General features: G+C 34.2%; 1 protein-coding gene across 2 annotated transcripts in view; it reads right to left on the bottom strand.

Annotated features, from left to right (window-relative positions):
- The window catches only part of CLVS1 (clavesin 1), a 50,571-nt gene extending 34,039 nt beyond the window's left edge, over positions 1 to 16,532 (bottom strand). Inside the window, exons 1-3 of one of the 2 annotated variants that reach the window (XM_087961780.1) lie at positions 16,369 to 16,532; positions 9,896 to 10,013; positions 8,818 to 9,390 (exon numbers count right to left, since the gene is read on the bottom strand). In XM_087961780.1, coding sequence (XP_087817906.1) covers positions 8,818 to 9,206 — 389 coding nt within the window. In that variant the 5' untranslated portion in view covers positions 9,207 to 9,390; positions 9,896 to 10,013; positions 16,369 to 16,532. The remainder of the gene's footprint in view (positions 1 to 8,817; positions 9,391 to 9,895; positions 10,014 to 16,368) is intronic. The other variant, XM_026689372.2, reaches the window with a different exon arrangement.
- Positions 16,533 to 16,791: the final 259 nt, after the last annotated feature.

Below are 16,791 nucleotides of genomic sequence, written 5' to 3'. Positions count from 1 at the left end.
TATGAAAGTAGAACTTTACAGCTGTTAGAAGTATTTTTTTTAATCAGGCAACACTGAAAGTTTAATGAATCCTTTGCAAAAATGACTGGAAATTAAATACAGTAAATCTTTCAGTTTTTAGAAACAATCAGGGACTCAGTATTATATTATAGATTTTTAGAAGAAAAAACTTATTTGATGGAGTAGCAAATGAACACAAATTACAATAATGTTTAGGCTAAGTGGAAAGAATATACATACATACTTATTTATTTATTTATTTTATCATATGCTTACAATATAATAGAAATAAGAATAAACATACGTTTATATATAAGAAATAGGAACTAATAATTGGGTACAACAGGACAGGGACAGTAGGCACGATTGTGCACTTATGCATGCCTCTTACAAACCTCTTAGGAATGGGGTGAGGTCAATAGAGGTTAGTTTGAGGTAAAAGAGTGGGGGTTTGAGCAGGTGACAATAGAATCAGGTAGTGAGTTCCAGACATTGACCACACTGAAACCGTACTTCCTGTAATCAAGGTTGGAGTGGTTTACATTAAGTTTATATCTGTTGTGTGCTCTTGTGTTGTGGTTAAAGCTGGAATATTCATTAACTGGTAAGACGTTGTAACATATGATTTTATGTACTATGCTTAAGTCCAATCATAGCCGGCGCAGTTCAAGTATATAGTAGTTTTATATATATAAAAATCCTTTGCCCAATATTTTTTCCACCCTGTCCCTCCAGTATAATTTAAACAGACAGATTGATGAATTATTATGGAGTCATCTGATCAAAAGCAAGAAAACCTCGGCATTCATTTATAAATCAAACCATGCCTACTGCTCACCTAATTAACACCAGCACAGATTCTAATTAAATCGTTTACAATACCCAGCTACATAATTGGCCGACAGATTGAGTGAGGCCTTTACTACAGGCAGTAAGTACTTTTCAAAGCCTTGCTTTCATAGCCTATTAATGGTTTATAAAATATTCAGACCGACAAAAGTTCACATTTTGGGGGAAATATGCTGTCAGCACCATTCATTTCTGCTTGGAGATTCTTTTATATCACTTTTCAATAATTCAGGAAGTAATTTTCTTCCTTTCTTTTTTTTGTTACTACCTTCCAATTTTAACTTAATGTGCTATTGCTTTATTGTAACCAACTTATTTGTTGTGATCCATGAGGTTTTTTAAAAAAAAACATAAAATGACTTATCCTAGCTCAATTTGAACCAATTTCACATAATAATCAATTTCCCATATTTATTTAATTAAAATCAGTACTGATATGATTCCAATCTGCTTAAGTCATTATGTGTCAGGTGCAAGAAATCAGAAGGCAAGGTGGTTGAAATGACTACAGGTTTATTGGATGTTAACATGCTCTACAAGAATCTGGACTACTAACAATCAAAGCAAACTGGCAGTAGATAAGAGTCAATGGAATTCAAGCTGGACTGGACTTAAATATTTTGTGATAGCGAAGCAACTTGAGACTGATGGTGCACTTAACCCTTCCCTCAGGCTCAGCCTTCCCTCCTACATCATGTTTAGAACTTGTACTGCAAATCAACACATTTTTATATATAGGTAGTCCTCAACTTACAACCACAGTTGAACCCAAAATTTCTGTTGCTAAACAGAAACAGTTGTGAAGTGAATTTTGCCCCATTTTACAAACTTTCTTACCACACATGTTAAATAAAACATGGAAGGTGTTAAGTTAATAACACAGTTGTTAACTAAATTGGCTTCCTCATTGATTTTGCTTGTCAAAAAGTCACAAAAAGTAAACACACAACCTCACATGATCACAGGGATGCTACCACAGTCATAAGTATGAAAAATGGGCATATGTCAGTTTTTTCAATGCTGTTGTAACTTCAATCAGTTACTAAGTGAATGGTTGTTAAGTTGAGGACTATCTGTACTTCCTGGTGGATCAAATATAGCTAGCATTATATCACTCTTTAACTGCAATAAATCAATCTGAATTGAATAGAAATATGATTTCTTTAGGGGTCTTTGATGCTCTCAAATCTTGTTTGCCTGCAGAAGTTTCATTCCCAAATTAGGTAACATCAGTGCTGCAAGAAAACGAAGTAGGTAACATCATCAGTCTACAAGAAAACAAGCAAGCTCAGAGACCCCTGAGCTACAAATGTTCTCCTTTATTAGTATGATTTTTGTAGGACTTTTCATCATAATGTGCAATAGAGTATAAATAATAGTATTTAATCTAGTTTAGAAAAAAAGAAACATAATTCATCTGCTATTTAGTATAAAGGAGTCTTAATGGTTGATTTAATAATGATATAAAAGTAGAACAAAAATAACTATAATATATGTTTGTTTATTGTGCCTTCAAGTCCAAGATCATTACTTGGACAAGTCCCTGTGATTTTCTTGGCAAGATTTTCTAAAATGGTTTTCCATTGCCTGCTTCCAAGGACTGAAAGATAGAGATTGGCACAAAGTAACCCAGCCAATGTTGTCTTAAAAGTGGGATTAGAATTAATAGTCTCAGACTTCTAATCTAAAACTATCCCATCAAACTAACTCTCAATATATATTTAAATAAATATATAGAGAAAGTTAGTTTGATGGGACTGTTCATTTCATAAATATTGCAAAATTGGTTTTCACCAAAATAAAATATTATGATTAATTAGAAACATATAATTATATGAAGTAGATCACATACATACATACATACATACATACATACATACATACATACATGGGACTGGAGGCTAAAACTTATAAAGAATGGTTGCTGGAATTGGGTATGTCTAGTTTGATGAAAAGAAGGACTCAGGAGTAATAGCATTGTTGGGTGGGATTCAATTTTTTTAACAACCGGTTCTGTGGATGTGGCTTAGTTGGTGGGCATGGCTTGGTAGCCATGTGACTGGCTGGGCATGGCCAACTCAATATCACTCACATTGAGAGGCGTTTCTCCTCGCCTGGCCTCTCATGACTGTGGGGATGCTGCAATGGTCATAAATGTGAAGAACGGTCATAAGTCACTTTTGTCAGTGCCATTGTAACTTTGAATGGTCACTAAATGAACTGTTGTAAGTCAAGGATTACCTGTACAAACATACAAAAAGCTTCTTTGCTTGCAAAAAGCTGCCCTAAATACCAATCATTAGATTAAAAATCCCTGCAAGCTGGGAGTTACAAATCATGCAGGGTGCCAGAGCACCTTGAGGAATTAAAATAGTTAAAATGCAATGATAACTATCAGCAGCCAACTCTTGCTCATAAAGTGAAACCCTTTATCAAGAGGTCATTTAAGCTCTCCAGAAAGAGCACACTCAGGAGAACACACTCAGCGATCCTTAGATCCTTTTGTACCACTTAAAGACACCGGCTGGTCTCATTCACCTCAAGATATCCTAAGGAATCACAAGATATCCTAAGGAAATCATCCAGATTTAAGGAAAGATCACATGCCCTCCCCCCGAAAGGCAGTAAAAAAATTACGCCAACCTTGCGTCCTGCCTCTTAGAAATACAACCCAAAAGGACAGTGCAAGATACCACTAAAGCAGTGAAGGAAGACCCCTCTCCGCAGATAGAAAAAGAAAGCATGAGGCAGGAAAAATTCAAACACAATACAAATAATTAAATCACAACAGTAGCTGTTACTTGTTAAACCAGAACAAATAGACACAGGAACTAGCCTTTTTCCTTCCAATCAAAGCTGAATAGGGAAAATTATCCCATCAATAAACACAGAATTAAACTTCACCAAAAATCAGTTTTAGACCAAAACTCAGAAAAGATATGTAAATTCATGTTTGAATGCCAATCTTTCCAGCTAGCCAAGAAGCCTTGCTGAATGTCACTCATCTTGGTTCCTTGTCATTAAAAGCTTCTTTCCAGCAGCTCTGCTCTGTTATTCAATTATTTCTTCAAAGTGCTAACTCCAACAGGGGAGTATTTCCTCACAACAGCAGTGTAAAAAGCTTAAAAGAACCTTTCCCTTTAAGAAAGTCAAGCTGTCAGGTTTTCAAGTGAAATGGCTACACATATATCAATTTCGGGCGCCACACAAGCAAAGTACCAGCAAAGGAGGAAAAAAAAAACTCCAGAGAAGGAAGTCTAGTCTTGCCAAGAATATAATAAGGGTTAACAGAGAGGCAGTTTTTGTAAGCAACAACACCAGAATGTTTCCTTCCTGCCTTCTTTACAGGATTAGGCCAGTAAAGTGGAAAAAAACAAAAGGAGATTTCTTCTAACAACTGGTTCTCCTTACTGCATAGAAAGTTAACAACTGGTTCCAGTGAATAGATGCGAACTGGTAGAATCCAACCCCTGAGTGTTCTAATATCTCAGGGGCTGCCACAAAGAAGAGAGAGTCAATCTATTCTCCAAAGCACCTGAACACAGGACAAGAAGCAATGGGTGGAAACTAATCAACAAGAGAAGCAATCTACAACTAAGGAAAAATTTCCTGACAGAACAATTAATCAGTGAAACAACTTGCCTCTAGAAATTGTAAATTCTCCAAGTCTGGATATTTTTAATAAGAGATTGGATAACCATTTTTCTGAAATGCTATATGGTTTCCTACCGAAGCAATTTGGACTGGCAGATCTCCAAGGTCCTTTCCAACTCTGCTATTCTGTTCTGTTCTGTTCTCTTCTATATAGAGTGTGTGTGTGTGTGTGTGTGTAATGAGTTATATATATATATAACAAACTAATGCCATATAGACCAAAACTTAAGAAAAATATATATATATATATATATATATATATATATATATATATATATATATATATATATATATATATATATATATATTGCTTATTACGAATCCCAATCAACATTAATAATGAGATATCTGAAGCCAATTACAGCATGTAACTTCAATGGACATGGTGTTCTTCCATACACTTAATGTGAATGATTCATATATTTCAAATCTTGTATTTGATTTGTTTTGTAAAATCAATTACATTGAAATTATTAATTAGATCTGAAGCTTCTACTGAATCATAAAATGTATGTATCCATGCATAATTGTACTCATGTTATTTTTCTATATAGCATTTTTTGTTCATTTAATGTATCTTATTAACTTTCTGACAATTACTGCCCTCTACATAGAATTAATTTTCTGATTGGAAAAGGCAAGTTTTTTTCTTCAGGTTACAAGTAATTCAGAATTTAATAATGTTCACAATAACAGAAGTATAACAAAAGTTCACTATCTATGGTACTATTATAGATGCTTGCATTTTTCATCACTAATTATTTTAATATCATAATTTGTAATGCTTTGCATTTTATTCTAAAAATCCTGATCTTTCTTTTTAATCAGCAAAGTTAATCTTGTTTAATTAGTTACACATGATATTTGTAAAAAAAAATAATCAAATAATAAATTCAGGTAGCCCTCCCTTATCAATTGTAATTGGGACCAGAATTTCCATCACTGTGATTCAGTTGTAAACTGTATCATGTGACTGCACCATTTAGCAATGGAAATTCCAATATTTCCAGGTGCTGTCATTAAACAACTCACTGTGGATTGTTAATCAAGGACATCATGTGTTTTGCAATTTCCAGTCAGCTTCATCGTTGACTTTGCTTGTAGGAAACTTGCAAAGACAAATGGGGATCACATGACTATGGACCACTCTAATGTCATACTTGGGAGCTGGGTGCTGAGTCCCTGAATCACAATTACATCATCATCTTTTAACCTTGCAGGATAGAGTCTGGGCAACTGAATGGAGTTAGCAGAGTGTTTAATGGCCGGATGCCCGTCCTGTCGCCAGTGTGGAGTTTTGTTCAGCAGATATATTCCCACTGTGCCCAGAGAGAGAAATATCTGCCTCTACCTAGGATCTAACTCACAGCCTCCTGATTGTGAGGCCAGAACTCCACCTCTAGGCCACCACACCACTCCTCTAAATCATAATTACATGACTGCCACAAATGTAAATACAAGAACCAGTCATAGTACCACTTGTATTTACATTTGTGGCAGTCATGTACAAGTGGTCATTAAAGGAGCCCATATAGTTATGCCCAGCTATTAAAAAGTGAAAAAGTGCTAAATTATACTTTATTATAATAAAAATTATTCTCTACCAGAAAGGATTTAGGCTATTCTTAAGGAATTGCAATGTTTCCTGCCTCAACTAGAAGAACTTCATTATTCCTTATGGTTTGGGAAATCTTCTGCAAATAGTACTAGCAAGATGTGTTGGATTATAGTTCTCAAAAATCCAAGAGTACTTCACAGTTTTTTTTAAAAAAGTAGTCACTCAGATGATGTCCGTTAATGGTACCATAACCAAGCTTTCCGCTGGTTACTTTAAAAGCTGAGTTAGTACACATTGGAAGAACTGTTCCATTGAATACTAGGACTCCAAGCTAATCATCCACAATATAGTTTGCAGTAGTTTCAGGAAAAATAGTCTTTGGAGATTATGGGGAATTGATGTGGTTAATTGTACACATTGCTCAGTAATTGAACATGATTAGTTCTGCATCATTTAAAGCCTCTGCATCATCTTCAAGAGATGTAGAGTGCAGTAGAATAATTAAGACATGAAATTACTACCAGTAAGATACTCACACTATAGTATAGTAAATCAATTAAAACTGAACAGAGAGAATCTTCGTCATTGCAATCACTATGAAACCTAATGACCAAACAAGGTCCAGGAATATCCTTAAGACAGATATCTCTACTTCAGACCATTTGTTACCTTGAGACCTTATCACATTTCACAATATATGTTTGTCTTAGCTTTCTGGACCCCTTTAGCTGAAAAGTTACAAATCATGACAAGATTAGAACTAATTCATCCTGTAGCCTAACAAAACCAAGCATGAAACCACTTTTTATCTCTCCAGAAAGCATTTTCATTAACTTATTTATCACTGATTTTCTTTTCCCAGAGCTTATCTGTTAGGAACTGATAGATATTTTTCTTACTTGGAAGATATAATGCAAAAATGTACCTCTCTCTTCTTTGTTTCTTAAAAAAATCAAAAGATATTTCTGTTACTTTTCTAATAACTTGATATTTTCAGATTTTTCATAAAATACCTACCAGAAACCAATTTGGATAAAGCAATAAATTCACTGAATGTGGATCCATTTAGCTTGAATCACTTGTCTATTATCTAACTGTTTCCCAGCCTTGGCAGCTTTATAATATGGGGATTTCAACTCCCAGAATTCCCAGCCAGTATGCTGATTGGGAAATTATGGGAATAAAAATCCACATATCTTAAAGTTGTCTAGTTTGAGAAACACTAATGTACTCCTTAAAGAATGAATGGTTTACTACTAATTTGTATTAGAAAGGATTGTGTGGGTAAGCCCTTGTAATACTTGATTACACAGTTATTTTCATGTCTGAAATTCTTAATTCCTGTCTGCTATCATTTTTCTTGCTGTTCTTATAATCTTCTCAGTTATGATGTCTTTGCTACTTGGCAAGAGGGAAAAATGAATGCCTGTGTTTGCCATTGAAATATTTGAAAGCTGTACAAAAGTGAGAATGGAATTGTTTTAATCCTGGAAGTAAAAGATAGACATGGAAATTATATTTTCTCACTATTTCCTATGGATCTTTGTTTCCTATTTTGAAGTGATTCATCAAAAAGGAAAAAAGAGCATTGATCTGGATTAACTAAATAGACTTTACCCATAATAAGTATCTTCATCCCTTCCTTTTTACTTTCATAAGTATCAATATAATGTTTTGTTTAAAGCTTTTTCTTGTACCACTGTTTTATTTAGTAATCCTATGGACTAAAACAGGGGTGTCAAACTGGTGGCCCGTGGGCTGGATGCATCACATGCAGGCCACGCCCACCTCAAATCCGCAAAGGGGAAAAACATCACGAAACATCACATGACAGCAACGTGACACTGTGAGTTTGACACTCGTGGACTAAAAGATATTAAAGGTAGTGTTTTAATCAAAATATAATTGATCTAAATTAAAGATTTAATATGTTGAAAATGTTTTTGTTTACAGTACAGGTACAAGTCTTGGCATTATGTATTTAATAATAAAATATAGAACTCAAAACAGAGCATGGAATTTTGCAAACTTTGTTTTTACTATTAATGAAACCTTGCAACAGCAAAATAACTCTTCATTTTAATTGAATTTGTGGGTAAACACATTTCTAAACACCTATTGACATTCAGAAAATTTAAAAATATTGTTCTGATTCCTTCCTTCCTTTTCAAATAACAGTAATGCTTTGCTCTTTTTATCCCAGTCACTATGCAGTTTCAAATGGTTAAGTATTTGACATCTTGGGTTAATAAAGTAGACGTTATTAGACCTACTATTGTGGAAAGATTGGTTATAGCAAAGAAGAATTTCCCACTCAATACCTGGGTTATTCAAACTTCTTTTAGTCATATAGAATCACCTGTATTATAGTCAATTGTAAACAGCTGTATTATGACATTATAAACTATATAGTTTATATATATGGTTACAAAAGGAATTATTTTTGAAAATATATTTTCCCAATCCAAATAAAATATTACTTTAATTTTACTAGGCAATATTTCCTATAAACATTTTGTTGAAATCTGAATTATGCATGTGAAATAGTAAATACACATCTGAAGCAAGATTTAAGATGTAAGCACATTCTTCATTTATCACCTTAAATATTAGATCAGTCAAATAATTGTCAAAACAATGCAACAATTGAATCTGCTTCTATAGTACAAAATATTTGGATTTGCAATTATATAATAAATCATTTGCTTCTGAATATTGTATTTTTTAAAAAAGATAAGGATGCTATCTACATTTACCTACTCTGATCCCAACTGGCTGCAAAGAGCAAAAGTATCTTTCTGCCATAGTGATCACGGTTTTCTAGCACTCCTGGGAATCCATCAATCAGAGCTCGTTTGATCCCTGGATCATCAGCCTTGAAATTTTTAAACATATCCAGATTCAGCTGCCGGTACTGGAAATACTGAGCCAATAATCTGAAGGCATCTGTTTGATGAAACTTTCTGGCTCGGAGGAATCTCAGGATGAAGGCATCATCTGTACGCAAGAATCCAATGTCAGGTCTTGTGATGATCATGTCCCTTACTTGCTGAATATCCTGGTGCAAAACATCTGGGTTTTCATTAAGTTCCAGACGGGCTTTCTCTATGATTTCTGGACTGAGTCCAGTATGCAAATGGGTCATGTCTTCAAAAGTTGCTTTTCTAAATCCTTAGCTTTAGAAATATGGTCAGAATATGCAATGGCTCCATTCAACTAAGAGTATGTGGTGATCCATTCAAGTGCATTTATCTCTTGCATTATATTGAGTGGAAAACAAATTCCATTTATATCCCCAGATATCTATCCAAGGTACAAATTTGCATTCTCTGAAAAACAAATATATAGATCAAAATCACTAATTATATGTGAATAAACAGAAATTGAATAAGCACATTTCAAAACGCTATATCTCCCTTTTTATTGCCAGTACAGACCTGATTAAAATTGAATTATTTTGAATGGAATAATACATTGTCATCAATTCTGTGCCTCACATACATCAAGATGAAAATATAATTGCACTGAGCCATCAGCACTGTAGATATTACATTGATTTAATATTTAGTATTATGCTATTGCTCCATATTTAACGAGAATAAAATTAAAAATGGAAGACTAGGGGTATGACGTATGTATTCTGAGAAATAATAACACTTTTTGTAAATAAACCTGCTTTCATCTGGCTAAATGGAACTTCATTCTCATTGAGATCATATTTTCCAAAGAATTATACTCAGAGTATATTGCATGGCATTGCAATCTACATAATTGTTTCTGGTGAAACTCTGAAGCAAGATTAGAAAAGATTTCTATTGAAGACATGCAAATTACCTAATCATTAACACACTGGGGTGATTCAGTCAGTTCCTTCTGGAGAGATTCCTGGACTCCCACATCTCCCACAACTTTTCACATATTCCAATGCAGAGAGTCAAAGGGATCAGTCCCTCTGTTGAAAGAAATTTCTATGTGTCTTTGTATATATGTGAACTACAACACATATAGGACTCAAATAATTTGTCTATATCTATATTGATGACAAATCCACATATCCATGGTAGAATCAAAGAGGGTCAAGGGAGGGCAGGAGAGGGTGGGAAAGAAGAGGAGAGGAGAGATTATAGTGAAAGTGGAAAGATTACTGGAAGAGAAATGATTCCATTTTCATTCTAGTTGTTTCATTTCTTTGCTTTTCTTTCAGGTCAATTTTTCTCCTAGATTTATTCTTGAACTACCATGAAATTCCCTGTCTCAAATTCAGAACTTTTTTTCACTCTTGTGTTCTCATTAATTCTCAGACTTTCATCACAAACAATTAAACCAGTCACATATTTAAATCCATTCCCTTTTTGTCACACATAAAGAACTTATGTTGAACCATATATTTATCCAAAACAAATAGAAAGTCTGAGCAGATGATCATCAATCTAATTGCCATTGACTCTTGAATATGCAAATGGAACACTCGCATTATTGAACTCTTTCTTACTCTCTAATCCATTCATCTCAATTCACAGAAAAGAATTGTTTAAAATTTTTTCCTGAAGTATAATGCAATATTTGATTATAGGTAGAATTTTAGCATAAAACTACCCAGGCAATGGATCCTTTGCCTGCAGAAATTGAACCTAGATATCACTCTTCCTCTCAAGATGGCAAAAAACCCAGAGTGCTTCCAAAAAACAACAATAATTCAGGACAAGAATAAGTGAGACTGCATCAAAAATGACTTCCTCTTCCAGGAAGCCAGGTGAGTTTCCCCTAATAAACACAAGGATGAGTCCAGATCCAGAGATAACTGATATTCCTGTTTGGGGCTAATAAGCTTTAAAAATACAAAGTTCTTCTTTATAAGGGTCTTATTCATAGAAGAGTAAAGACACACTGGAGCGTTAGTAAAAATTTTACTTATATTCCATCTTAGTCATTATTAAAGCTGAACTCTGAAGATCTTATAATCTACTCATCTGTCCAAAAAGGTCAGGTCACATGCCTTCCCTGAATTAGCCCTACTAAGTCATTATTTATTTGTTTGTTTATTGCACTTATATACCCAGAGATAAGCCTAGATGTAGAAGTGCATGAGTGAACGCTGTGCTATGCTAACCAGTCTTTGGATAGTATTCAATAGACCATAGTAAGTAGCAGGAAATGTCAGGCTTTACCAATTGAGCTAGTTAAAAGAAAGAAAAAAAGAGGAAGTTGTTCTAGATAAGATGGCAGCTGGTAATATTTCTATCTGCATGTGTGGTACTGAATAGATTGGCTTGTGCTAGCAGATCATGAAGTTAAATCTTTTCACATAGTAAATGAAATGTCAGGTTTACTGTTTTGGTGAAAGGCCACATTTTGCATGAGCACATATAAAATCACTAAAAAGTAAACACTATGTATCATTCATTTTTACATCCCTTCTTTCATTCTAACATTGGGCCTTAAGGCAACATGTAGGCAGCCAGAATAATCAATATTCCTTTGAAGTTTCCTGATAGTACTACTAAATATAAAATGTTAATGGCTATTATAATATAGTCATTTAGTGGCTGACCTATGCCTACTAGTTGTTTCATTCATAAAAATTCTTGAATGCTATAAAGCAATTAAACAAAAAAGTATTTAATTTTCAGCTTTAACAATTAACATTTATCATTAAAATATAAACTGCTTTAGACTCCTATCCTGTTATTATAATCTGTTTACAAAATCTGAAGATACAGCTGCCAGGTCTTTAGTATGAAACCTAAGATGTCATAAAGTCTCAATATGAGCTGATCCAAGTCGGTGGTCTTTTGCAATTGACAGATGGAAATTTTATCAATGAGCAGATTTTTGAAGTGCCACCCAAGATTTCAGTTTATGCCATAATTTTTCAATTACAATTTTCACATCTTGATACCTTGTGTTCTTCTCCAGTCCTTTATCTACCTTTCTACTATCACCACATATTGCCACATCAATTATCTACACTTTTTTCTTTTAAGCCAGTTATATCTGGTGTGTTATGAGCCAAGACATTATCAGTCTACATTCAGAAATCTCATAATATTTTAACATGTTCATTTTTGACTACTGTTTCAACTATATGTACCCACCAATTTTTTATTACTAGTACATGATAATTTTTGCAGATGTTACAGTGAATCATTTTGGCAGGTGTGCTTTCTTGTATAGTTTGTACTAATTACAAACTAAATGCAATTAAGTTTGTGTAATATTCTATCATGATCTGAATATATGATCTACTCTTTCTTCTGTCTCTTTGCACAATCTGCACTTTGAATCACTTAAAGATTTTTCAATTTTGGCTTTGATTATATTAGTTTGAATAGCTTGCTCTTGTACAGCCAAAAGCAAGCCTTCAGTTTCTTTTTAAAATATTATTATATAATAAATACTAGTCCCGCCTGAAACACAGTCAGCTAGGTGACCTTAGCCAGTTACTTTCTTGCAGGTCTAGAAAGGAGACAATGGCAAGTTATTTCTGAAATCTTTCAAGAAAACTGCAAGTCTTTCTAGGTAGTTTCCAAGAGTCATAACTAACTTGAAAACACAACACAACACACACACACACACACACACACACACATACAAAAAAAATGAAAGATAGAAAAAATACAAACACTCACACATTTACCACTTAATCGGGCAAGGATTACTTGTGAGAAGATATTTACAGTATTTAACTGAAAATTGAATAAACATAGTTATCGATTCTACAAAAATCTGTAACTGTGTTTACAAAAAAACCTACAGTATCTTAATATAATATTTGTCTTCTCACAACAACAGAAATCAAAGTGTTTAAAATATGTTATATTCAAGGAATTAAGAAATGAAAAAACTAATATTGAGACAGGGAATACATGTATGTATGTATGTATGTATGTATGTATGTATGTATGTATGCATGTATGTATGTATTACAAAAGTTCATTTTTCCAAAACTTAGCAATAGCTAAGTTTAGGCTTATATACCACTTCATAGGGCTTTACAGCTCTCTCCAAGCAGTTTAGTCAGCATAATGCCTCCAACAATTTGGGTCCTCATTTTACCAACGTCAGAAGGATGGAAGGCCAAGTCAAACATGAACTGGTCAAGATCAAACTTCTGGCAGTGGGCAGAGTCAGTCTACAATACTGCATTCTAACCACTGTGCCACCTAGGCTCTTAAATAAACAACTGTTAAAATGTTGTTTGTATCAGTTAGGACCAGATTTATTTTCCTATATAATAAAATGTGTATAACCCACACATTTGATGCAGAACCACCACCACCCCAAATAATTCAAATACAACTTTCCAACATAATAATGTACTCACCCAGAAGTCCACACAAAGTTAACATATTTACAATATCAATAATACTTACTTATATAATGCTTCATGGTGCTTTAAAGCCATGAGGACCCAGATTGTTGGGGGCAATATGCTGAGTCCTCATTTTACCCACCTTGGAAGGATAGAAGGCTGACTCAACCTTGAGCCAGAATCAAACTGCTTGCAGTCAGCAGAATTAGCTTGTAATGCTTCATTCTAAACACTGCCCCCCCCCCCATGGCTCTATGAACAATCATAGAATTTTTTGCTCAAATAACTGATTTATTAAAAAATACTGAATGGATTAAGTTTATAGTCTACTCTTTTTTATTTTTCACCATTCTTCTAATTTCTATTTATTTTAAGCTGTCTGCAAGATTCCATCTTTATTTTTTATAGTTGAGATTACTGAAATAAACTAGGGCTAGAAGTACATGTGTCAGGTAAAAATTACTTGTAATATAACATTATTCACAAAAATGTTTTAAAAATTCTGTTACGATTTTGGTTGGCTGAAAAAAATGCATTTTTCAAAGTCTTGCCTGCCCATCACTGCTTTCAAAATATTAATGAAGTTTATGCTTTTAATGCTTTGTTAATTTTTTTTTGTGACTCAACCTTATGGGAGCCCTCCCTAACTTAGCTAGATATGAGCTAAATTGTAGTCAAATAATCTGGAGATCATTAGGTTTGAAAAGGTGTGATCTCTATTTTGCAATTCTAGCACAATATTTGATTATGTATTCACAAATGTTTGATGTAATGATTACTATTACACCAATTATAATACTTACACTTCTCAATCTTATTTATTTATATCCTGACTTTATTTTACATTCTTTTAGAAATAACTCAAGGCAGAAAACAATCCAACCCATGTTTTTCCTCCTATTTTCCCCACAACAACCACTCTGTGAGGTGAGTTGGACTGAAAGAGAATGACTGGTCCAGTTACCCAGCTGGCTTTTATGGCTAGAGTGGGACTTGAACTCACAGTCTCCCATTTTCTATCCTGGTGCCTTAGCCACTAGTGTATACAAGTATAGATGTAGGTATATCCATAGACATAGATATACTGTAGATTAGGCATAGATTAGACATAGATGGTATAGATATAGATACACAGTAGATTACATAGATATAGATATATTTATGTAGCAATAACTGATATTTGCCATTATTATAAGTTCAGGACTATGTCTATTGCAGTAAACTACATCAGTGACTCACTGTTTAAGTGGAATTACTCAACTAAATGTTGCCATAATGACAGATAAGTTGTATTATTGGTTTCTTTGTTCAATTTATATCCCACTTTTCAAGCACAAGATGGAATATTGGGTTGAAAAAGAATGATTGGCTCAATGTAACCCTTATGGTTTAAATTTGGCCTTTCCTAAATCACCATACCATACTGGTCCTAAGTCACTATATCACATATACTACACTGATATGAATCTGTTTATGGAAATGTCAAGGTAGGCTTTCTTTGTTTGTCAATTAAGGCAACAAATATTTTCCTCCCCCCCAAAAAGGTTCTGTACCATGTATAAAATTCATCTCTCAACTACTATCACGATATCAGCGATAGTTTTGAAGGCCCAATTCTGCTGTTTTGAATTGATAAGCTATGCTTAATTACATCAATATGTTATTGTTAATCTAGTTTTAAAAAAGGTTAGAGAGCCAAAGGAAAGCAATGACAATCCACGCAATGACAATCAAATGATCAGAAAGCATTCTTTTAAACATTCTCTCTCACATTTGATTGTTTGGTTCTTGATTTTCAGAACATGGATGAGTCAACAAAACAGGAAAATTATTAATATACCTGCTGTAATTTCATTAAAAATGAAAGGCATAACAAGAGCTGGATCCCTGAAATCAAACCAGGAAAATAATTTGTTTAGTGATACCCTGTTGTAAGCTGAAAGGGAAAACGCATACGTGTGCCTGCCCTGCATGACATCATGCTGTTACATAACATCATTTTACTTATTGGCACTGCACTAACTTTTAATGTACTAGGACTACTTATGTTATTGTCTCATTAAACCATGTAACCACAGGGAACTTCTCTCTCCATGTGTGTCTCATATTTGTATGTCCATTCCAAATATAAACCAATTGTATTTAAGAACAAAGAGCAGCCATCAGTTCTTTAACTTTACTATCATTTTCATTCATTTTCCTCAAAAAAAAAAAGCCCAAGAAAAGATTGCCAGTATTAGAAATATATTGTAAAATAACTGTATGGTTTCATTGCATTTAGTCATGTTTATTAAAATCTTGACATTTATACCTCATGAGGGGGGGGGGAATAAACCATTACTTTCAACAGTAAAGTAAAAAAGGTGATTTTGGTGGAAGAAATTCACTCTCTTCTTTATTGACTGATAATTATTTTTCATTTCAAAGTTATTTCAATTGTTCTTTTTGGATTTTTTTTAAGCATCTCTTCAAATTTAAGGATAATGGAAGCAGACAGGAAATTATTTAAAAGCAGCTTTTGCCTCCTGATCTTTATAATTGCCCCATTTCCTCACTGAAAGACACATCCTTGCTCTCAACACACCCACACACCCACTATTCTAACTCTCGTATACTTTGACCTTTCTTTTCTAAATTGTAACCTTCAACTGAACTTCCTCACTTAAGGCTCTTAGAAATATTAGTATATACATGTGCATGCATGTACACATGTGGTTATTTTTTCTGCTCCCCTCTGAGAATTTAAAGATGCTCGAATTTAACCTCTGTGGGAGTTTAAAAGAAAGGGGGGAAAAGCCACGGAAGTCCAGGAAGAAGAGTTAGGTAATGGGGGAAGGAAAAGCTTAAGAACAGATGGATTGCAGACAAGAGCTGTCCACATAAGATAGTGCTGAAACGCCGCAGCCATGGCATTGCAACAAAAAGAGAGAGAGAGAGAGAGAAACGGGAAGAAACAAAAGCTACTGCAAGCACAGAAAAGATGCATCTCAAGTACCTTTAGAGTGCCACCCTCGATGTAGATAGGGATGGGTGCAAGACAGCTTTCCCTCTTTGCAGCCTCAACAGAAGATCTCTCTAAACAACTGTGAATGAACAAGCTCTGCCTCCACGGGGCTATGCATTTTTGGATAGGATGAGTGTGTGTGCTTCTCCACACAATAGCAGTCATCCCCCTGGGTCCTAAAAACCTCCTGTCTTCAATCCAGTCTTACAGCAAAAGAACACAATGCACACATGACAATAAGATCCCGCCTGTGTGACAGATGATTCCAGAAATGCTGTTCATCATATGGCATTGTGATATAGGAATATGTAAAAAAAAGAAAAGAAAAAGAAAAGAATGGGGCCCTTATGCAAAAGAGGCTGATGCTGCAATACTGAGTGTTTGCATGTGTTTTTTGTTAATGCTAAGGCAGTT

This window comes from Notechis scutatus, chromosome 3 (assembly GCF_049901735.1).
Source record: "Notechis scutatus isolate UNSWTSFEM ecotype Mainland chromosome 3, rNotScu1.2, whole genome shotgun sequence".
Taxonomy (NCBI): Eukaryota; Metazoa; Chordata; class Lepidosauria; order Squamata; family Elapidae; genus Notechis; species Notechis scutatus.
Note: the sequence above shows the minus strand (reverse complement) of the source record. Positions and strands in the feature narration are given on the sequence as shown.